General features: G+C 35.2%; 4 protein-coding genes across 4 annotated transcripts; 2 read left to right on the forward strand and 2 right to left on the reverse strand.

Annotated features, from left to right (window-relative positions):
- Positions 1 to 286: 286 nt before the first annotated feature.
- LOC115999582 (sister chromatid cohesion 1 protein 1) lies at positions 287 to 4,731 on the reverse strand. The gene is made up of 20 exons (XM_031239424.1): positions 4,679 to 4,731; positions 4,485 to 4,553; positions 4,334 to 4,392; positions 4,210 to 4,254; positions 4,056 to 4,075; positions 3,882 to 3,961; positions 3,543 to 3,663; positions 3,121 to 3,193; positions 2,949 to 3,027; positions 2,619 to 2,737; positions 2,414 to 2,496; positions 2,127 to 2,285; positions 1,734 to 1,899; positions 1,572 to 1,654; positions 1,289 to 1,490; positions 1,125 to 1,203; positions 874 to 1,007; positions 690 to 771; positions 467 to 579; positions 287 to 369 (listed from the first exon to the last, which is right to left on the reverse strand). Exons 1-20 carry the CDS (start codon positions 4,729 to 4,731, stop codon positions 287 to 289), a joined length of 1,902 nt encoding a protein of 633 aa, XP_031095284.1.
- Positions 4,732 to 7,916: 3,185 nt separating this feature from the next.
- Positions 7,917 to 10,971, forward strand: LOC115998309 (serine/threonine-protein phosphatase 6 regulatory ankyrin repeat subunit B-like). The gene is made up of 2 exons (XM_031237846.1): positions 7,917 to 9,069; positions 10,412 to 10,971. The coding sequence occupies exons 1-2, from the start codon at positions 8,101 to 8,103 to the stop codon at positions 10,811 to 10,813; spliced, it is 1,371 nt and encodes a 456-aa protein (XP_031093706.1). The 5' UTR covers positions 7,917 to 8,100; the 3' UTR covers positions 10,814 to 10,971.
- Positions 10,972 to 17,578: 6,607 nt separating this feature from the next.
- Positions 17,579 to 19,658, forward strand: LOC115998125 (peptide-N4-(N-acetyl-beta-glucosaminyl)asparagine amidase A). The gene has a single exon (XM_031237605.1). The coding sequence runs from the start codon at positions 17,619 to 17,621 to the stop codon at positions 19,419 to 19,421; it is 1,803 nt and encodes a 600-aa protein (XP_031093465.1). The 5' UTR covers positions 17,579 to 17,618; the 3' UTR covers positions 19,422 to 19,658.
- Positions 19,659 to 19,774: 116 nt separating this feature from the next.
- Positions 19,775 to 23,125, reverse strand: LOC115998126 (eukaryotic translation initiation factor 2 subunit alpha homolog). The gene is made up of 7 exons (XM_031237606.1): positions 22,590 to 23,125; positions 21,831 to 21,887; positions 21,636 to 21,722; positions 21,404 to 21,550; positions 21,169 to 21,273; positions 20,348 to 20,446; positions 19,775 to 20,191 (listed from the first exon to the last, which is right to left on the reverse strand). The coding sequence occupies exons 1-7, from the start codon at positions 22,971 to 22,973 to the stop codon at positions 20,036 to 20,038; spliced, it is 1,035 nt and encodes a 344-aa protein (XP_031093466.1). The 5' UTR covers positions 22,974 to 23,125; the 3' UTR covers positions 19,775 to 20,035.
- Positions 23,126 to 24,319: the final 1,194 nt, after the last annotated feature.

A 24,319-nucleotide genomic window follows, 5' to 3' on the forward strand; every position in this document is an offset into this window, starting at 1 on the left:
GGAATAAAACTGAATAAGTTGATTAAGTTCAGTAAAAGACTAAATTACTAAAACAATAATACCAAATAGGTTTGTAAAGAGTTCTTTGTACACAATATTCTCAAATCCTACCCTATCACTTTTACCACTTTTACTGCTTTACAAGACAAATTATGATAAGACATTTTTATCCTATGGATACTACTAAATATGTTTATATCAGAAGTATAAATGTAGAGTAAAAGTTAGAGTTTCTCCGTTTGTAAATATGAGCTGGGAATGATGCAAAGGATCTCTTCCAACACTGTCACATCTTTGCACCTCTGGAAATAAAAATTCCCCCATATGGGGTCTCCTGTTTAACTCTAATGAACTCTTCTGTGGCAAAAACTGAGTACAAACAGCACAACTCATCTTCAGTTTTGAATTAGTGCAAAAATAATGAATTCAGAACACCTTATCAAGGAGGAAACAGAGATATGCGTACCGCAAGTATGATAAAACATGCACGCTGCCTGTTTCCTGCTCATCCCAATAGTTAAGTCATTCAAACATTCTACCTCTGGTGAACCGGGTGTATTGAAATGAGTCTTCAGTTGCCTGTGGGCATCATCATGCAACTAACAAAAATGAGTTGATCGCATAATGAATCTGAGTTTACAGTTAAAACTGGTGAATTTTAGAAAGACATAAACATGAGTTTAGTTTACATGCGAATAGAATCAGTTATCTTATCACAAGGCTGGGCAACAGTTGGATTTTGTGTCTGGGTTGGTCCAGTTTCTATCAAATCTGCAAAAAGAAAACAACAAAGTTATGACTGAAATGCTAAACTATAACAACTACAACTAAGATTACAAGTCAATGAAGAAAGCGTAATCAGTATATCATTACCAGGTGTGAAACCAGTTTCAGACAGTTCAGATAATCTCTTCATTTTAAGGTTTACTTCAGGACCATTTTCTGCTACTGGTTCAAGGCTACTGCTGCTATGCCTGGATGAAGAGTAGGGCCTCTTCCTGTTGGACCTAAATAATTGTAAATTCAATTGACATATTAATCACATAATATTTCAAATGAGTATAATTATGATTGCCTTATTAAAAGAAGACCAAAAAAAAAGAAAAAACGCAATTAAAACTAACCTCCCCAAATTGAGGTCAGAATTGGATGATGGGAAGCCATGTCCAGATTCTGAGCTAGGGATAGATCTGATTCCATACCCTGAAGATCACAACAATGTTAAATTTACTTCACCGAGTCCCAAGGTTAATGCTAGAATTGTCAAACATAGTATAATTTAGTATACCAGAACCTCCTGGTGTGGCCATTGGATCATTAACAGTAGTTTTGCTTACTCCTCTAGCACCACTTAGTTGTGTGTCTATGTTTGGAACATTGTTTCTCAGATCCTTCTCGAAATTATCTGGTATCTCATTGAAATCATCCACTTGTTTCTCCCTAGAAGCAATGATTTGGGGGTCTACTCCACTTTGAAAATCCTCAAAAGGCTTCATAACCAAAATACTTAATCAGGCAAAAAGAAAACTAAAAACCTAATAACAAGTTTTTGGAAAGTAAAATTAGTTTACATTTCCTGAAAGATCTGGAAAAGGATTTCTTTCTAATGGAGATGATGATGATGGTTCAGGGGGTTGGATGCCAGAGTTCCTTCCTGCACATGAAGTAAAATTTGTCTATTATGACTGATGTTTGCAATGAGAATCTATAAATGATTTATGAGACTATCTAACCAGAAGGTGAATCGTGTGGAGGCTGGGTACTTTTCATCCATAGGTTTAAAAGAGGCTTTGGATAATGAACTTCTCTACTCCATTTTGTTAATAGCCTCTCAATTAGCACAAGAGGAGGCAGCTCCATGAGCCTGGCTACCTTCATGGTTGAAAATGCATCCAACTTCTAGAAAGAAGAGAAAATTTGACATGTGCAGTTGAAGAGTGAGATTTCCTAGCAGGGTTCAATTAAATTCCATATGAAAATGTTCGTTTGTGATGAATTCTTACCATTTCTGCTACTCTTACTATTAATTAAAACATATCTTGTAAATGAAACTAACTATGCTTAAGGCAAGTGGAACCAAAGGCATTGAAAAAGTTCATTTTATCATTTGGACCCCAGAGGCATACCTTTCTCTTTCTTCCTCTTCTTGAGACTATATCTGAACAATTTTGAAGCCAAGTTTGATATATGTGACCAGGGATGATAATCTGATCATTATCCATGGTAAAAGCTCTAGGCTTTCTTGCTCTCCGCCGAGGTGGAACTGGCCTTATATGGTCCGTTGGCTGCTAAGTATAATATTCAAATACAAGAGTAACCAGAAATGCTCTTCGTTTTTCACTTTACCAGACTCTATGCAGAGTTTTTTCTTTTTATAGGTCTGTTCTTTAGTTACTTATGTTGGAAAACAAACCTGAATATCTCCTTTTCCTTCATTAGATTTCTGATTGACCAGCTCTTCAGGATATTGTTCCAGAATCTCATCAGCTGCAAGAACTGAAAAATATTTAGTCCGTAAAGGATGTATGCTCAACAACAAATCATTCTCTCAGCCAATATTAAGAAATTAGTCTAAAAGCATTTAAACACGCACACATAAAATGTGTTTTGATGCTCACCATTTTGCTGCTCATGTCTACAGTGCTTAGGTGGAGATGGTATGAGAGTATCTGGTATTTGAGTATTGTCATGATCAGCAAGATTTCTCAGTGTCTCCTCATCTGCTTCAATATCAAACCTGCCATGAAGTTAACAAAATAAATAAATAAATATAAGTGCTGATTTACCGTGAGAATGAAAATGCACAATCTATTTCAGCAAAACTAAAGCCTAAAGAAACCCCTGTTGAGAATTGGGTTATTGTTGCATTTGTAACAGAAACAAATTAAGTAACTCTAGAATTTGGGAACTAAGAAATTGAGATTAACTAAAGTGAATATGGAATTCACCTTTCAAAATGATTGTTTAGATCTGTATCTTCACGATATGAGTCAAACCGATCAAATAAGGTAATGTTATCTGCATCAACTGGAGGGAGGACATGCATTGTCAAAACTGATTGTAACAAGAAAATTGATAATCATGGTATTAGTCCTATACCATCCTACCAATTATATATACCTTGATGGAAGTCATGGCTTGGATCTTCTTCTAGATTGATATTAATGTAAGGATTTTCCACATTATCCAGACTCTACACAAACAAAGTATTATTGAGATTAAATCCAATATGCAATTTGTCTTTAAAAAATAATTATGGAGTAGAGTTTTATTTCCAATCATGCATCAAAAGAAAATGCACAATTTGTCAGTCCTGAAGCATAAGCAGCAATAACCAAGTAGCTATAAAGTAGATCTCTATAACTGAAATTAACTAATGATGCTAATAATGAATGAATGAAAGGTGAAAACACGAGTAAAATTCAACACGAAACATATGGAATAAACAAAATGGATAATATGAAACGAAACTAATCATTTTTTTGTAAGTTTTCAATTAATATGTTTTTCAATTGAAATAGTAAGTGTTTTTCGTAATTAACCACTGCAGCATAGGAGGTATGCTGGAAATCCATCATATTGATTGTGTTGGAATGCCGAATTTGATGCTCTATTGGTCCAAAGTCATCCTCCGGGTTTTCTGGCAGAGTCACAGATTCATACCTTCAAATAATCGAATCACCATTACATCAAAAGGAAATTTAGCAGATACTCCATGGATTCTAAGATACTCATCAATGATAGTTATGTAGCCACTAATAAATATCAATTAATAAATCCCAGTTATTAATTTGAACGGATGTTAAAATTCGCCTGTCCTGAAAGTGAGTAAAGATCAGGCTAAAGTACGCCGAAACTATGCCGGAGATAATGGCACTCACTTGGCTTGTGCTTTATTTTTGGGATGCAGGGTAGGATCGAGTGTAACAGCTTTGACCTTCCAAGCTTCATTCAGTTCCATCTAAAATTTTCGAAATATTCATTAAATTTGTTGAAATAAATCCAAAGGTAAAAAATAGAGGAGGATACAGCTCTTGTGAAGAATCGACGCTTACCAGAAGGCGGTTTACATCATCTGCAGAAACAACAAAAATTCCAGCAACAAAAGCAAAATCGTAAGTAGGAATTATTTCCCAGAAGTAAAATAAAATTTCCAGAGAAAACTTAAACCGAAAAATTAATAAGCGGAAAAGCTCGGCAAATGTTCACCATAAAGAAGTTTAACTTTTCGCTGATAGACAATCACTACTCCACCTGAAAACAACGGCATTGCAGAGAGACTGAATTGCAGAGCTAAAAAGTAAAAATCGTCTTCTATTTTATAAAACTTTACCCATGAGTATTCCGGAAAGTCTCAGTGCCATCGGAACCGACGGATTCAAAATCTCTTCGCTGCATAATTTAATTTCCGAAATCAGTGAACCAAAATGCACTAGAAACGAATTCGAGAGTAAAAATTTGAATCGGAGAAAATAGCTCATTACCAGATCTTAATAATGTTCAGTTTGCTTAGCTTCTTCCTGTTCAATTTTGCATGCATAGTCGCCGCCATCCTTCGTAAGCACACAGAAAAACATCGGAGTACAGATTTGAGCTCAAAAATCAATCGCGGCAATTCAAGAGAAACGAAAACTGACTAGCATTGTGCCGAAAAGCATAAGATAAGATAAAACTTCACCATATTTGACCGAGAGGAGCTTTCCGAGCGAGAAGCAAGCGCGAATAGAACATCTGATCGTCGTTTTCAGCTGCAGAAGTGCAGAGTTTTCAACACCGAAGAAATTGCAGAGAAATGGAGTTACTGGCGGTTGATGCTTATGTGTACGTATAGAGAGAGACTGAGAGAGAGTATGTGTGATGTGTGAGTCCGGGCGCGTTTAAGTGCATATACCCGCCATAACAGAACGAGATATGCTGGCAGGGAGAGAGCATCTGGGCATGCAGAGAATTGAGTTATAATTGCTACAGTCACATGGGAAAGCATACAATTTCTGTGCCATAGCTCTCTCCTACACTCCACGTGTCTTCTATGTGCCTGCCTAGCCGTGCAAAATGGAATATAAAATTCACATACTGAATTTTATAAAATATGAATAACTTATTCTCAAGAATATTATTTTTAAGAATAAAATCTGCACAATAAGTAAAGCACTCATGAAACTATAAAAAAAAATTTATATCTTGAATAAATATTCATTGTCAGTATATATATACTAAAGATTCATTTTTAGAGTATTATTTAAAAATGAATTTTTTTTTTGTTTCAAAAAAATTTAAAAAAAAGATTATTTTTAGATAATACTCTAAAAATGAATATATAATACACTAAAAATAAATATATAATACATTAAAAATAAATATGTATATCAAACTACTGGGGGTCGATTTTGCAATGTAAATCATAATCATAATTCATAAGTATAACAATTGCATGAAACTTTAGCAGTTGAAATTCATCTTCATATGAGCCTAATAGATAGTCATAGTCTTGGGCCTGAATAACTATTCTAACCCACTTAATAGCTTGGTCCAACTAAGTTAGCATTATACCTTTATTAGAACAAGCCCAAGTGCTTAAGTTTTTGTAACTCCAACAAAGAAATGGTTGTTATGCCGTGGACCCAGGTCCACCTTGCAAGGTGGACCTGGGTCTACATTCACATACACTATACTCTACATTCACAATTTGTAAACTCCACATTCACACATTACAGGATTATATATTTAGTAACTATATTCTACATTCACATACACTATATTCTACATTCACAATTTGTAAACTCCACATTCACACATTCAAAACTCTATATTCACATGTCCTATACTCCACATTCACAACTTGAGAACTCCACATTCACACATTACAGGGCTACAAGTTACTAGAACTTCTTAACTCTATTACAGATTCACACATGCATAACTCTACATTCATGATTTCTATACTCCATATTCACAATTTGAAACCTCCACATTCACACATTTCTGGGCAACTCTACATTCACACAATCATAAATCTACATTCACGATTTCTATATTCTACATTCACACTTTGAAACATCTACATTCACACATTTTTGGACAACTCTATATTCAGTAATATGTTTACTAATTAAAAAAAAAAAAAAAAGACAAAAACGACGTAGTTTTGGACCAATGTCCACCTTGTAAGGTGGACCTGGGTCCACAGCATAATTTGCTACAAAGAAAGGGGTAGGATAGAGTTTAAAAAAAAAAAAAGTTAAATATACCCTTTGATTTTACATGAAAAATATAATTAAATCGTAAATTTTAAAAATTGTAATTAGACACTCAAATTTTTTAAAATTAGTTAAATAAATGTGATTACCAATAACTAATAGATTATCTGTAAAATTATCATCCTTGGCTATGCTGACCACCGTTCGTCAGTGATCGAGCAGTCGCTTCTTCACTTGATAAGATAATCAGGACCAGTCGCTTTCTCCACTAGAGAAGATGACCCCTCGAGAAGATAATTTGATGATCACTTTTTTTCAATGGCAACATAATATTTGTCGAACGCACAAATTTTTGTTGAAATTTTAATCGGGATCCTAAGGACTGATTATTCCATGTGGATAACAAGCTATATGTGTTTAGATACACTAAAATGACAAGTTTAAGTGTTTAATTGTACTTTTTAAAGTTCATGAACTTAATGTGTACTTTCGTGTAATGTCCAATAGCTTATTTGACCATTTAAAAAAATTAATATGGTTGTTTTTTTTTTTTTTTGAATACTACTTACTCTGCTACAATATAGTATGCTTCCACTGAGGCTCAAACCCACTCCCCATTATCCATGTGGAAGTGTTAACCGGGACACCAAGTGCCACTAGATTACAAGGTCTTTGGCATTAATGTGGTTGTTAGTTGGTAATCACTGTAACACGTTAAAAAGTTGTTGTTAGTTGGCAAGCCCGCTTATGCAATAGGCCAATTGCTCGCTCTATCTCTTAACCCTCTCTCATCCATCTCATCAAAAACTAAACATGATCCCAGTCTCAATTTCGGTTTGGTCCCAGTTCAAACCGCTAGTTTTGATTACGAAAATGGCCAAATCGGAACCGAAATCAAATGACATATAATTCATTAATTTACAAGTAATTTATTAAACTCTTAATTATTTTATATGCTTTTTATTCTAAGTATATAACAAAATCATAACTTTTTTTTTCATATAATTCATTAATTTACAAGTAATTTATTAAACTCTTAATTATTTTTTATGTTTTTTATTCTAGTATATAACAAGGATATATTAGATATTTTTAAAAAAATTATGAGAAAGTTTAAACGAATTAAACATGTTAATTAATTTCTTTGTAAAATTGTTCCATCAAATATATGCATGAAAATAATTTTCAAAAATTTAAGAAAAAAGTGTCAAATAGGCCACTGAACTTATCGCTTTTGTGCAATTGGGCCATTGAACTTAAAAAGTGTACAATTCAACCATCAAACAAGAAAAATGTGTGCAATTAGACCATTTTTACAAAACTTTTTAATTCAATTTAAGTTAAAAACATTTCAATATTGACTCCCAACTAGTATGGTAGAAGAAAATGCCACTCTTAATACATATACGTTAGTAATATAATTGGATTTTACCAGAAAATTTTTGTAAAAATGGTCCAATTGCACAAATTTTACTTGTTTGATGGTTGAATTGCACACTTTTTAAGTTCAATGGCCTAATTGCACAAAAGCGATAAGTTCAGTGGCCTATTTGACACTTTTTCCAAAATTTAATTGATGTAAAAATATCTAACTGTCGGTATTAGGATGAGGTATATACAAGTGAGACTCCCATATAATAGAGTTACTACATGCCATCTATAAGATGATGTGCTTGGCAGATAATAATAGTCTAAGTGAAATTGCGTTGTGATCCAAATCCACACAAAGTAAACATGTCTAAATACCCTATATTCAACTTAAAACTTTTGCTCAGAAAGAAAAAAGAAAAACTCATCACCAATATTCCGTATATTCTTATCACGTGCGACGAAACTGGCAAATCTCATCCTCGTCATGCGATTCATCTTCGATTTGGAGGCGCTTTCTTCATAGTTAGGAGCAATGGTGCAATTGGTGGAAGTTGTGGACCAAGAAATACGCATAGATTTTGCATTGGGTTCCAAATGCCGAGCCACCGTGACCCTCCGCTCACTCACGGCGGCGGCCCCCGTAGCCTTCAAGGTCCAGACATCCTCTCCTCACAAATTCCTGGTCAACCCACCGAGTGGACTCGTCCCGCCGTTACGCTCTGCCACCTTCCAGGTCATCCTCAAGCCCCAGTACGAGCTGCCCGCATCATTCCCACGCTCCCCTTCCGATCGTTTCCTCATCAGAACCGCGTTGGCTTCTGACCTCGACTCGGTCTCCCCCGAGTCGACTCAGTCCGAGTTCATACACTCCTGGTTCAACAAAACCCCCCACGGCTCCATCCACGACGTCAAGCTCAAGGTTGCTTTCGTGGGCCCGTTTCTTCTCCAGCATGCGGTTATGGTCGGGGACTGTGACGCCGTGAGAGGCATTGTGAAAAAACAGCGTTCCGTTCTCTCCGCGTTGCCGACTCGGGAAGCTGAGTCACTCGTCCGAGTCGCGACTCAGCTGGATAACTCGGACGAGATGGTGGATTTGCTGCTTGAGGCGGGGCTGAAGGGCGGGGGCGCCGGGCTCGATAACGTCCGGTTCACGGCGAAGGGATGGACGGCGTTACACATCGCCGCGGCGCACGATCGGACGGACGAGATTGAGAGGCTGGTGAGAGCGAACGATTCTGGGGCGTTGGATTGTAGAGACAAGGAGGGAAAGACGCCGTTATTCTTAGCGGCGAGTAAAGGTCACTTGGGGCCTGCTAGGGTGCTGGCGAGTGCAGGAGCGCAGGTGGACACGCGTAGCATCGACGGGAGAACCGCTTTGTACAGAGCTGTAGTTAACGGAGACTGTCAGATGGTAGAGATGCTAGTAGAGATGGGCGCGGACCCCACCGTGACCGACAATCTCGGACATTCGCCTATTGGCGTCGCAAGAGATAAGGGACACGTAAGTTGTATACCTGAATTATTACACGTTTCAATGCTCACAAATATAATTCAGACACAACACTTCTTTAAGGCACAATTCTCACTTAAAAAAATAAAAAATTTCATGTAACTATATAATAATAATAATAATAATAATAATAATAATTGTCTATTGTATATAATAATAATAATAATAATTGCAAATACAATTCAACTAGTCAACAAATTAAAAATAAATGAAAAAAGTGTCAAATATGCCACTGAACTTATCGCTTTTGTGCAATTGGATTATTGAACTTAAAAAGTGTGCAATTCAACCATCAAACAAGCAAAATTTGTGCAATTGGACAATTTTTACAAATTTTTTTAATTCAATTTGAGTTAAAAACATTTTAATATTGACTCCCAACTAGTATGGTAGAAGAAAATGTCACTCTTAATACATATTTGTTAGTAATATAATTGGATGTTACCAAAAAAGTTTTGTAAAAATGGTCCAATTGTACAAATTTTGCTTGTTTGATGGTTGAATTGCACACTTTTTAAGTTCAATGGCCCAATTGCACAAAAGCGATAAGTTCAGTGACTTATTTGACACTTTTTCTAAAATAAATTTATAAATTTTACTTTATTAGTAACGAACAAGATGGTGATAAGAAGATCTATAATCACTATATGATGTTCATGAGTAAATAATATTTTTGTGCAATAATTTGTAAATTATATAAAAAATAAATTGTAAAAATAATTAACATGATAATCACAAAATTATAAATTCACTCTTGAGTCTTGACGGAATAGTTTATTGCTTCTTGATTTGAACTAGTCAATTATAGGTCACCTAAATTTATTTATCTGTTTGTGGTCTTTTATCAATCAATGTTGCAACGTTAGGCGCTAGATTGTTACAATTTTTATCTATTTGTGCGCGGATAGACTGTTATAATTTTTAAACTGGTCAATTACATATGTTAGACTGTTAATTGAATATATGGTTGTAGGAATATAAAAGAGGAGCAACTAAGCATGTAAGAAAGAATTAAAAAAAAAATCGCTCAATCAAATTGGACATCGACTTAAGAAAGAATTAAAAAAAAAATCGCTCAATCAAATTGGACATCGACTTAATCGAGTTAGACGTCTAGTCAGTCGACCAGCTAAAAATCGTCTAGAATTAAAATTATCTCGACCTAGGCATACTAACGTCTAATCAATCCTAGATCAATTTTTACAACACTATTATTAACTAGGATCACCAATTAAGATTTAAGTTGAGCACATCATCGAGCAATATAATAACTGTGAATTTCTCTTTTCATTTAAAATAATAATAGTAATAATAATAATTGTTGTTATGGCAGGAGGGGATTGTGAAGATTATTGAAAGAGGAGAGCAAGTGTTGCAAGCGGCGAGGCAAGGAGACCTACGGCTTCTGGAATCCCTACTGGAAAAGGGAGCAATCACTACTTTCTGCGATCAATATGGCCTGACGCCCCTCCACGTGGCGGCCATAAAAGGAATCAAAGATGCGGTGATGATTCTGGTTGATTTCGGGGCGGACATAGAGCGCCAGGACGCCGGCGGTCACACTCCGCTGCACCTGGCCGTGGAAGGCGGCTGCGCTCACACGGTTGAGGTGCTCATTAACAGAGGCGCCGACGTGAACGCCACAAACATCAAAGGCCTCACTCCCCTTTCCATAGCGAGGTTGTTGAACTATGAGGATATTTCACAGCTTTTAAATCAATGCAATGCTGCTTAACTGCTTAAGCTTAAGCTTAATTTTCTGGTTGATTCGGCTTAGTCATTCGTCATTATCGCCCTACATTCTCATCCATCTATCATAGCTTGTATTGTAGGAGCTAAGAAATCGGCAAGCATAGACGATAATCTATAGTTTCTCGAAAATCTGTTTCCTTAGCTCTGAAGGCCATAAAAATGTTGCAAACAGTACGGAAAGCTTTTTTTTTTTTTTTTTGGTCACGAGGTAAATTTGTTATCGTGTGTAAATCCTAACTAACAAAAAAAGAAATTAATAAATCAGTCTAGTTAATTATAACTAACCCGCTTAAACTAATTATTAGTGAATATGTATGAAAGTACAGTAACTAACCCGCTTAAATTAAGTGCATGTGTATGAAAGTACTTGTACATTAATTTACCGCATAGTCAATATGGATCCAACCTGCCTCTCTCTGCAGAGTTGGCATTGTACTTTTTTTTTTTTAATTTTCTTTTTAAATTGAATAAATAAATACTACGGAGTACATAAATCTAGATCAAACATTTCAAAAGATGAGGATACCCAACTCATTAGGAAGAGAAACCGTCAAAGTGGGCTAGTCGGTCCCACCGCGAGCCTAATTTCTTGCAGGTCTGGTGGGCAGGCCCGCAGTCTAGGGTTTATGTGACCCTAGCCCGTCTCACGTGGATTGGTAGCCCGGCAGGTTTTTTTTTTTTTTAAAAAAAAAAAAATTAAAACAAAAGAATTTAGAAAAGTGAAAACATATTAAAAATAGGATGTTTTTACGTGTCCAAAAACTAAGAAAAATCACATATAAAAAATGTATTACAAATATTTCATGTATCATAGATGAATGTACTTCATGTTTGTACGTCTAGATAAGATGTACTCCGTTATAAAGTTCATAGTGGATAATTTAGATTTCTTTATTTAAATGTATATCTTATATTATAATAATAATAATAATAATAATAATAATAATAATAATAAGAGATGGGCAGTGAAATTAGTTTGAAAAGGATATAGTAGGACGGGACGGTATTTGATATGGCTACAGCCTACAGGCTAGTGAGGCTACCCCAAGCCTGTTGCAATTTGAAAATGTTGAAAGCAATAGTCGTGAATGAAAATTAATATAAATTAAATATGTAGATTAAAATTATTATTTTGTTAATATTTTTGAGACTAAAATTGACATTTCCTGGTTGTGACATCATAACTATTATTATCTGATTAACCTTGAATCCTATATCGTAGTGTCCTACTCAGAATAAGATACAAACCTTGTTTAAAAATCATAAATCTAATTCCCTCATAATAAATTAATAATAACATTATTTTCTCTCTCTCTCTCTCTTTTTTTTTTTTTTTTTTTTTTAAATGTTATTGTTGTGTGATCTTATACTTTAAGTTAGTTATTGGTTTATATATTATACCAGAAATCTAACCTTATATCTTTGACTCTAATCATAAAGCATTTTCAACTAATAACTAATTTTCAGTAGATATATGTCAAATTAAATAATACTCCGTACTAGTCTTTATGAAGCAAATTACTTGTAAAAACCTCCAAACAATACAAGCAGAGAATGGGGAGGTGAATTGTAGGTAAGGATACATGATCGAATTCTGGCAGTTACATCAATGTGGTGAATTTTTTGTACGCATTAACACTAATCATCCTACTTAATGTGTCGTTAAATTAAACCACCGTGATTTATCCTTCTACTATCCTGTCGAGCTGGGGTGTAAGGGAGCCGGAATTTTGGGGAAAGAGAATAGGGGGAAGGTAAATATGAATAGGGAATTAGAAGTGAAAAAACGTGGTTAGACAGAAGACTATTGTGTTCTGTAGCAATCAATGCTTTATTTGTCTAATTTCATATTTTCATTCATAGGGCATTATTAGGATGAGTTTTTTTTTCTTTTGTATAACTACTTTTCAAAAAGCTAAGAAAAAAAAAGTGCATCTAAGCATTTCATCATTATGATGTTTACTTTCCAACAAAAATAAATGAAAATGTAAAAAATTACAAGTTTTGCTTTGCCAGTAGGGTTTGAATTCAAATTAAAAAAGATACAAAAGAGAAGTGTGAATTTGATCCTGTTGTAAACACTAATGTATAATTATTTGGAGTCTAGTAAACCAGTGGAGACACATAATGCAATTTGCCTCCTCCACCAATGTTCATTATAAGAGTAGTGAAGGGCTCTTAAGTTTGGGGGGTTCAAACTTTTTTTAAACTCAAGCAAAAACGTAACTTTGATTTAAAAAAAAAAAAAAAAACTCACACCTTGTGATCATAGCCACTAACTGAATAAATCAAACCATGAAAGCCAATAGACAGCTTCTATTTGCAATCGAACTTAAAATCTTTAAATTATAGTTATCTAACTAACTCGACTGAAGTTGACTCACTCAAACTAAAACTTAATATTTGAAGAACCATTTTAAAAAAGCTGAAACAAGCACTTAAGTCTCTTGATTTAACTTTTAAAATTACTCAAGTTAAAGACTTGGGCTTTATATGAGAGAAAAAAAAAAAATGAAGGTATCCTATCACACACAAAAGAACTTGTAAATAAAGTCTGAAAGTGATTAATTAGATTCAAGAATAATGGAGTAGCTCAAATCACTAACGTGATTCAGAGTATTAAGTATTGATGGAATGCTAACCTTTAAAAAAAAACCAAAAAAATACTTATATTAAAGGGAATAAATATTGAATACAAAAAGGAATGATAGATATATAACCAAATAAAAGAACCAGCAACCAGCTTGAGAATTTGTGCTCTAGCTAAAATGTGGGCAAACACATCCGTTGATATAATCTACAAATGAAATTGAAGGACACTATATCAAAGTGTCTAGATAATAAACGACAAAATATGGGTATTTATATATAGTGAAAGAATCTAACATGTATAACTAAGTTAGCAATGAAAAGTTGTAATAAAAAAAATTCTGGGACTAGTTATAGCTAAAGAACCAAATCATTTGGAAGCGACCAAATGATTTCTGCTGAAGACCTTTCCAATCTCGAACGATTGTATATACCAAAATATAATTAAGTTAAACTCACTAAGGTGTGTTTGGTTCACACATGAGAATTGAAATAGGTATGGGTATCAAATACTTAGTAATGATAATGAGTTTTGGTGAAAGTATTTTGCACATTTGGTAGTAGGACGAAATGGGAATGATTATTAATAGTTGGGGAAGCGGCTGAAAAGAAAGGGATGAAACCCTTATTTTATTAGGGAATGAGTTTTGCAATTAAGAGTAATCAAAACTCATAGTAATTTTTTAAAAATCTGTCAACCAAATAATAACAATGACTTTGATACTCATTCCTGATAGCTAAACATGTAAACCAAACACACCCTAAGTTATGAACAATAACTTCAATGATTCATTTTAAGTCGTATGTAAAATTATACCACGTGAAATATGCAATACTTATTTTAAAAAAAAAAGTGTAATAATTTTTGTGGGTCTATATAAATGTATTTGTTTTAATTAAACTATATTACATATCTCACATCTGGTGGTGGTGATGATGGTAATAATAATGGAAAATCACTTTTCCCCTCTTGAATTTTTCAAGTTATGAGATTAATAATAATGGAAAATCACTATATTACATATCCAATCATTTATCTTATGATGTAAATTTCATTCATTAGATGTCCATAAGCAAGCTAACTTACCACAAGTTTAAAAAGGAATTTAGTTATACAATCAGATAATGCTTTTATATACATATATACATACATTCATATATATATATATATATATATATATATATATATATATATATATATATATATGTATGTATATATGTACACACACGCATGTGTGTATTTATTTATTTATATGTATGAATGCATATCAATGCTTAAATATTAATAAAATAATTAAATATACACATGTATATTTCATTATATAAACATATAATTTTATTATTATTATTATTGATATTATATTTTTATTATTACAAGAATTAGTTAACAAGGACAAAATTGGAATAATTCAAGGTAATATAAATTTACCTAAGAAAATGTAGGTAATCACATTATCCCCACATCAGGTTTAAGGTAATATAGCATTAAAGTAATTAATCTCATAACTTGAACCAAATAAAGTAATATAGCATTACCAGACTCAGATTACTTAGATAATTTAAGGTTACCTTAACCAAACACCTCCTAAGGGTAACCCCAACTATTGGGTTGGTAACCACAAGGTTTCAAGTTCAACTCTTAGTGACAACAACCTATTAGCATTTTTAGTTTGAGCGGGTCAACTATGAAAAATCTAGGCTAGTTTGGTAATTGTGGTCCTTATCCCGTGCACATTCTTTAGTCTATTAGTCTTCTTGGTTTGAGCTAGACTGATTTACACTTGTGGTCCTTATCCAATGCACATCCTCCTCAAATGAGTATGAATTTTTTTAGTCACTGAAAAAAAAAATCCTAATTAATTTGGAGTACTGGTATAGTATTACTCATAATAACACCCCTGGGAGTGGGGAAAAGCCGGAGTGAAGCTATATTATATATGTGGGCAACAAGAAATATGTGATGTAGAGATTAGATAGTAATTAAAGTTGCGACAAATTGGTCATTATGGGCCATTGTCGATTATGCAGATATCTCATATCTGCCTTTTGAATTTTGGCCTGTTGTCGTCGATGATTGCTGCCTCAGATGTGGGACCAAAACCTATCAGCTTCAACCACGGTGTTAGTTTATAGTAAAACAGTAACCTCATAACTTCATGGTAGGGGTTTGTCATTTGTGCGAAGATTTTGGGGTCAACTCAGATCCGGCCACATAGTACAAACGCAGGCGTACCATTACAATGTACAACCAATATTATTATTATTATTATTAGTATTAAAAAAAAAAAAGGTCACACTTGTGTGAGATCGTCTCACGTATCCTTATTCGTGAGACGGGTCGGGTCGGGTCAAAGCATCATGCAAATGTCATACTTATATATGCAAATCTCACACTTATATGCTCAAATATAACACTAATAAAAAATACAATTTTTGTTATTTATAAGAGAAAAAGTAATACATTTTTCATAATAAGTAATGTTGACAAGTGTCTCTCACTTATAAGGGCAAATATAATACTTTTGAGGAAAAATGTAATACTTTTAAATCGAAATGTAAAAGTATTGTATTTTCCCTTAAAAGTATTACATTTACCCTAATAATTAACAAAAATTTTATTCCTGATTAGTATTACATTTGAGCATATAAGTATGACATTTGTGCATATAAGTGTTACATTTACATCTTGACCCGACCCGTCTCATGGTGAGATGGTCTCACACAAGTTTTTGCCTAAAAAAATGCAATAATTTGGATGATTGCTCATCTAAGTAATAAATATTTTATTTCTAATTAAGTATTATATAAGTATTATATTTTATCTTGACCTGATCGTCTTATAGTTCCACACAAGTTTTTGTCATTTGATTATTATCTTAATAAAAGAATAATACATGGACATTCCGTGTAAAAATTCTGGTGGTGTCGGACAGTACGTATTTTGTTGTTGTTACCTATGTGGCGATTATGCAGAAAGTGGTACTCCGCAAATGTCGCTATCCTTATCAACAGGAATCCCAGGTTTGTAACTAACATCACCGAGTCAAGATAAATTCATAAATACATGGAAGATACTAGACAAAATGTTACATACGAAGAATTGTCGTCCGTGCAATTCTCACCCAGTGCCAGTGGTTAGAAATCGTGATTTCAGATTTCAGATTTCATTGGTTTCTCATTTAAAACGCTAAATCTAGCTTTATTGCACATTTGCACCTTTTTTTTTTTTTTTTTTGAATACTACAATCGAACCCTAAACATAGTATCTGCTCAAACAACATGATAATGCCAACATCCTTGATTGGGATGAGACTCGAATCTGAGACCTTCCATTTGCACCATTTTGCACATTTGCACCTAATTCCCATTTTTCTTGTATTTTATTATAGCCTTTTACTTAATTTGATTATCTTAAACTAATATTTAAACTCTGCATTTACATTTTGTAAACATTTTGCCAATACACATGCACTAGTTTTTTTTTATACACGATACATAAAAATAAATGTTCATAATTAGTAATCAATGTTAAAATTATAGTTTTATTGAAATATTTTTTTTAAATAATAATATATAATTTTTATTTAGAAAAAAAACAAGTCATAAAATTTATAATTGTAAAATTTATATTATATTTAAAGGTATTATGAATAATTTGACTAATAATTATGAATTATTATTAATTGTTAAAGTAAATATTTTAGGTATTGTAAATGATTAAATATATTTTTAATAGTATTATATATATATACACTAGTAGAAATTTATAGATATAAGAATAATTTACGCAGAAACAGAATCAGTAGTACTAACTTAATAAGCATAGAATAGAAACATAAATTAATAAGCATAGAAATAGAAACATAAATTTATTAACCTCAATTCATTCTAAGACCTTGTGGTTTAGTGACATCTGGTTGCACTCTTGTGTAGGCGACATCCTTGTACTAGGCGATATTGACTCTTTGTGCTTATTGAGAAAGTAGTTATAAACAGATACTACAACAGAGTCATCAGTACTTTAAAAAAAACCTCAATTCATATTTATAAGTTTTTTATATTTATATTAGATAGATTTTAGATTAGATATTTGTCCTTAATATTTTCTTCAAAAGAGAGGAAATTAAAAATCACTGTTATTTATCCCCTATTAATTTCAGATCAAACGTTGGATCTCGCACTTTACTTTCAACGAAAAAATGAAGCTTTTCACACTATTCGCTCTGTTCTTCTTCTTCGCCGGCATAATCACTACGCCCACTTCTGCGCACGAGAAACATTTCATCAAACACCTTCCGGCCCCGCCCGGCGAAGCTCCGAAGCAGTATTTCGAAGTCACTCGCCCCTTGGCCGTCACTAACCAGCCCCCATCATGCACCCTACCGCTTCTCACTCACAGCTTCTGCGACACGAAAGGCCAACCGCCGGTGACGGCGGAGTACTCCCCGCCGGCGGAGTGCTGCTGGACGGATGTGGTCCTGGAGTTCCAAGCCGCCTGCAAGAGCGATCAGGAAGATCGCATCGCCGCCGTGTGGCTTGACGGAGTGGAGCTTCTCCGCACCACCACTCCCCAGCCGGGGTCTAGCGGCGTCTACTGGAAGGTGAGTAAGGACGTCACCAAATACTCCTCTTTGCTGAACAGCAAAGAGATCTCTCTCGCGGTGATGCTGGAGAATTCGGTCAACGACGTTTTCACCGGAGCGTTCGACGTCAACGTTACTTTCGTCTACTACGATTCTAAAGGCGCGGCGGCGCTCGGAAACTGCGTTCGCAGTTCCGAGACGGTTGAGGAAAATCCGATCGCTATGACGGTGGACAAACCGATGAATCCGCCGGTGGTTCCAGATGACGGACCGGCAGATTCGATCATTCCGATCTCGGCGAAAGGAGAACACGGATTTTGGTTCTCAATTCAAACCGATTCGCAAGTGGTTTCAAAGGAAGTTACGATTCCTCAGAACGCATACAAAGCTACAGTGGAAATATACGCAACTTCACACGGAAACGATGAGTTTTGGTACTCACACCCTCCAGATTCATACGCAAAAACTAACAATTTGAATGCAGAGAACGGGAACGGAGCTTACCGGGAAGTCCTGGTGACGATCGACGGGAGCTTGGTGGGCGCACTGGTTCCATTCCCGGTGATCTACGCCGGCGGAATCAATCCCTTGTTCTGGGATCCGGTGGTCTCAATTGGGGCTTTCGACGTTCCATCTTACGAAATCGATTTGACGCCATTCCTCGCCCTACTGCTCGACGGAAAGCCGCACAAAATAGGGTTCAGCGTAGCGAATTCCGTCCCGTACTGGCTTGTGGGCGGGAATCTGCACCTGTGGTTAGAACACGGCACGGAGAAAATCGAGGCGGGAGTTATCGACACGGAAGCCCCAAAGTTCAAGCTGGAGCTTTCTACTGAGTTCAAAGGACTGGATGGCTCCTTCAAGGTTGAAATGGAGAGGAATAGCGAGTACGCGGGGTGGGTGAAATCCAAAAAGGGAAACCTCACTTATTCCATTAAACAGGAATTGAAGTTGGAGAACGAGATCAAGTACGAAAACGACGCTAGACACAAGAAGATGGAGCAGAAAATCAAGGACGAAGTTGAAACCAGAGTTACAGGGGAAAGAGGCAAACAAATCTCCCAGATAAAAATCAAGAGGAAATTCCCGTTAAAACTGGTCACCAAAAAGGAGATCGGGAACGAGGCAAATTCCAGCTCGCTAAGAACTGAGTTAGAGAACGAGTGGAGCGTTAAGGTGAGCGGAGATTTCAACAGTAAAGTGTCAAACAGCCAGGAATGCAGTGGAATGTTGGGTGTTGAGGGCAACTTCGTCCTCTCCGGTACAGCGACGATGGAGCAATCGTACACCTACAAAGATGACAATAACTGCTATAGCCGAAAGGTTTCGGTTGCTGATATGAACCTTGTTGACGACAAAGCCAACCTTCTTTGCACCTCTTCCCAGCCGTCTTCCCAGCTGGGACGAAGACTCTTATAAGCTCTGATGCTTCTTCGCCTTCATCGTTGCGCAGTTTCTATGTCCTGTATCCCACTAGCTTTTGGCATGTCAAGTACTTGTGAAATTGGTTTTCCTGTGCTGCTGTAAATTTTATAATAAGAATGTAGTCTGATAAGAGTGTTTTTGGTTGTGAGTGTCATATGTTTTGGCATTTTGTCGCAATGTTTAGTGTACTTCTGATGCTTTGTACGGAGTATCACGTTTTTGGGTATGAAATAGCCACCTCTGAGTTTTGATTCATGTGCAGATTCAATTTCTACTGTAACAACAGGACAAGAAAAGGAAACTATACAGAACAAAATGTTGGGAAATAATTACCAAAAGATCAATGATTATGCAAAGCTGCGGCATCTGGACACAATAGAATGCAGAAATGCACAACATATGTGCAGATAAACAGCTCCAGAATGTGTTTCTTGTCAGCGAGGCATTGTAAAACTGCTAAATGAATACATGAACAGGTAATTATAAAAAAAAAATTAAAAAAAAAATGCCTGACAAAATTCAAAATTGTATACATCCACCCGGTAGTATGGAGAGTGCTGCATCAATATTGGAAGTGTATCTTCTGAGTTGTGGATTAAACGGAGTCTTCAATCTGTTATGCCATGTCCCGAGTTTTCCACATCAATTTCTCCCATCCCTGTATCTTCTTCCTCCTCACTATCTTCATCACCGCTGACCTCCTCATTCTCACGGGTTAGCTTAGCCATCTGTTCAGCAAGGAGTTTATCCTCCCTTTCACTCACCTGCGATGGAAATAGAGATACTCATTGCAAAAAGTAAATATAATGAAATAAGACAATAAATAAATCCAATATTTCAATACTAGGAGTGTTTTTCTTTTCTTTTGATTGAGCAAATAAACAGTTATTGAGTACGTCAGGGAAATCACAGCAACTCACCGCTCTAGGAGCCTCCTTCACAGTGAGTTTTCCCTTATGACGCTCGATTTCCTCATTGCAAGCTACAATTGCTTGATTAAGGACAGTTATGCCTTGCTCCTGCAGTAGGAAATAGAGCACACCATGAGTCACGTAAAAACATTGGATGTAGGAAAATCAACATGAATATATGACACAGCTAGCAGCCAACAAACAAATGAAAAATGCCCATATTACACCAGTAAATCCAGATCACATATATTCGGCATGAAATGGCTTCACAAATGTGCACATTACTATTTTAATGCTCAATATAGGAGCAATTGACATTATATATCAATACTAGGCAATAGTAGGTCAAGTTTTGATAAGAAGGGAAGGAGCTGGCACATTAGAAAATGAAGGAAAGTACAGCATGAGAGAAACAGCTGAAGAGATGTGGCAGTAGAGCTGTTCAAGTGCTGACTTTATTAACACTGAATTCTACATAGACAAAACAAAGAATCTGTGGGGTTGAAAGTAATATAACATCCATAGGCACTTCTTTCTGGGGGTGGGGGGAGTATGTTTGGCAGTGGAGAACTGAACTAAAAATATCTACACGATAAAGTTCAAGAATAAAAATTTTACAAATGAAGCAAACTGAAGAAGAGGCAGAAGAAGGTTAGCATATAAGACTTGATGCCCATGACTGTATATACACATCTATTTAAGAAATAGAGAAAAGTATGTCTACTTTTTGTTCCAGAGTATCTGTCAAGGTCTGCTTTCATTCTACATTCCCCACTTAACTTAGGATATATCCAGGCTACTAAACAATGCCTATGCACAAGAGCTAATACCTTGTCAAGAGTCTGAGTGTTGAGAACATATGCTGGAGGGGCGACAAGTTTAATTTTAACAGGGCAATCCTTATTACCAGCAGCTTCAGCTTTACGCATTGCTTCCTGAATTGTAAAAATGAAAAAAATAAAATAAAATAAAATAAATCAATTTTAGGTAACATACACTATATTGCTACTTTTAAAAACTAAATACATCTGGTTAACACGGCAATGAGAATGCAAAAGGAAAAACCTTAATGTGAAGAACACCATCAAATTGAAAACATTTCATCTCAATATCAGCCCGAATCTTCAGTGGCTGTGGTGTCATTCTTCTCCTAATATTTTTTACCAAAGAATCTTTAACTTCCTCTGATAGTGCAGGAACCACCTTAGTTACCTAAAAGAATAATAACATGATATAATCTCATTTACCATCAATGCAAAAAAGTAGTCATATCAACATCACAAAAAGCAAAGATTACCTCCTTCCCATCAGGGCCAACATCTTTAACTTCGCGGGTGAGGGAATTTAGAACAGAATCTGGATCATTAACAACCAGCTTGAATGCCTGGAAGCAAACCAAAAAACATACAAGTAACAAATGTTACAAATATTTATTAACTAGTAGATAGCAAACAGAATCTTTGAACATTGATGCTAACTCAGTGACTCTCACCTCAAAAGCATGACCATATTTTCTATATAAAGGCCAACCAACATGGATGTAAAGATCCTGCAATTATAAGTAAAGTTGATTACTACATATTCTTATATAAAACTGTGTGTATAACCATGCAGCATTGAAACAAGGCCTCAACATCAATTCAGAAAGTAGATAATGCACACAGAGGAGCAACCTAACTGGAACCATATTTTTCAAACTTAACCCAATTAAGCTAACCAAGTGTAGTTGAATACAAACACATATAAATATAAGCTCACTTCCAAAGAAGAACTAGAAACTGATAGGGCATGTATGCAAGGAAGAGCAATTCCTTATGCATGCTCCCGGCCTTCAAAAATGGATTTCCTTCAGATTTCCAACTTTCAAATGAAGATAAACCAAATCCACACCAAAAAAGCTATAAGAATTAAGTAGCACATTCATAGAGCAAAGCTACATAGGTTTAGGTTTCACAAAACTCCTCATAAATCTTCAAAAAGTGTTATAACAATGGCTTATAACGCTTGTTAAACAAGCTAAATAACTTCTAACAAGGAATTCCTCATGTAATAAAAGGGTTTAAGAGTGTTTATGCGGAAATTCATATCAAGCCTACTTAATCATTCCTACTTCTGAAAATTAAATTGCAAATGCTTAATGCTCCTCGAAATTACAGAGTCCAGGCACCTCATATTAAATCACATTCTAAATTCCTGGTCTCAGCCAGCCATCGCATAGCTATCGGCAAATACAAAGGAAGATTGAGCTAACCTCGAGATCGATTTGCATGGTTTCCGCGACATGGCGCATAATGGAGTGAACAAGCTTGCTCTTATTATACCTCTCTTCACAAGCCTGAATATCCTCCTCGGAGACCCGGCGTTTGCTGAGATCGATGTAACCCTTCTCCTTGTCAACTCGAAGGACCATAACGGGTTCGATTCGGCCCACCTTGATTAAGCTACTGATGCTCCGAATCCGGCGGCGAGAGAGCTCGGAGAAGAGAATCATCCCCTCGATATTGTTGTACTCGAGGAGCGAAACGTAGGCGCCGCTGTCAGCCATACTTTTCACCTGTATCATCACCGCATGGTCCACTTCGGGGTACTTAGCCTCGTACATCCGGCACTCTAAGTTCGGAGTGTTGGTCGCCATGGTCGCTGGACTAGGGTTTGGTCCCTGTGAGGGTTTTTGAGAGACCGGCGATAGAAATGGGGGTTTTTTGAGCAGTGAATTTAGGTGGATAGCCTTGTAAAGACCTTGCTGTCTCTCTAATCTCTATTGCCCTCGCAATTGTTAATTACAGTTAAAATTTCGGCCGTTTAAATGGAGTATTTGTTTGTGACGGGTTATTTTGTTTATGAGTGACAAGCATAAGTGTAACAATTTCTTATTAATTACTCCTTATAGAAATGTTCATGCGCAAACTTAAAAAATTAAGAGTTTAATGGGCTTGAGCATTTTGATGAGGTTCGCCACAGCCCGCAAGTAGGACTACGGCAAATTATTGCATGGACCATGGTCCACACAGCTGTGTGGACCAAAAATAAAAAGTACATTATTTTTGTACTGAAGGTACATTACTTTTGTACTGTAAATACATTATTTGATAGTATATATCAAATAATGTACCTTCAGTACAAAAATAATGTATCCTAAAATAATGTACCTACAGTACAAAAATAATGTACATTCAGTACAAAAATAATGTATTTTTTATTTTTGGTCCACACAACTGGTCCATGCAATAATGATTGTACTACTACATAAACATGTCAATTTAATTTATCGCTTGAGCATTTTTATATTGAATGTACATTATTTGATATTATGGTCCACACAATAATGATTGGACCTGCAATACTAGGTAAATTTAAATGTCACTTTTTTTTACATAAAATGTGTCAAATAGACATCAATTAGGCTCTCAAAATATTTAAAGTTGCAAATTGGTACATAAACATGTCAATTGAGTTCATCAAGGCATAATCACCTGTTAGTGACCTGTAATATCAGGTAAATGTAAATGTCTTTTTTTTTTTTCCATTAAATGTGTCAAATAGGCCATCGAGCTTAAATTGAAAAATCTATTAGGCCCCAAACTTTTTAAAGTTGCAATTAGGTACATAAAAATGTAAATTTAGTTCATCAATTCATAATTACATGTTAGTGACCTGTAATTCCAGGTAATGTAATGTCACTTTTTTGGCATAAAATGTGTCAAATAGGCCGTCGAACTTAAATTGAAAAATCAATGAAGCCCTCAAACTTTTATAAGTATCAATTAGTTACATAAAGATATCAATTTAGTTTATCAAGGCATAATTACCTGTTAGTAACCTGTAATTTCAGGTAAATGTAAATGTCAATTTTTTTTTAGCATAAAATGTGTCTAATAGGCCATCGAATTGTACTTGAAAAATCAATTAGGCCCTCAAACTTTTTAAAGTTGAAATTAGGTACATAAACATGTCAATTTAGTTCATCAAGGCGTAATTACC

Source organism: Ipomoea triloba, chromosome 12 (assembly GCF_003576645.1).
Source record: "Ipomoea triloba cultivar NCNSP0323 chromosome 12, ASM357664v1".
NCBI classification, from domain to species: Eukaryota; Viridiplantae; Streptophyta; class Magnoliopsida; order Solanales; family Convolvulaceae; genus Ipomoea; species Ipomoea triloba.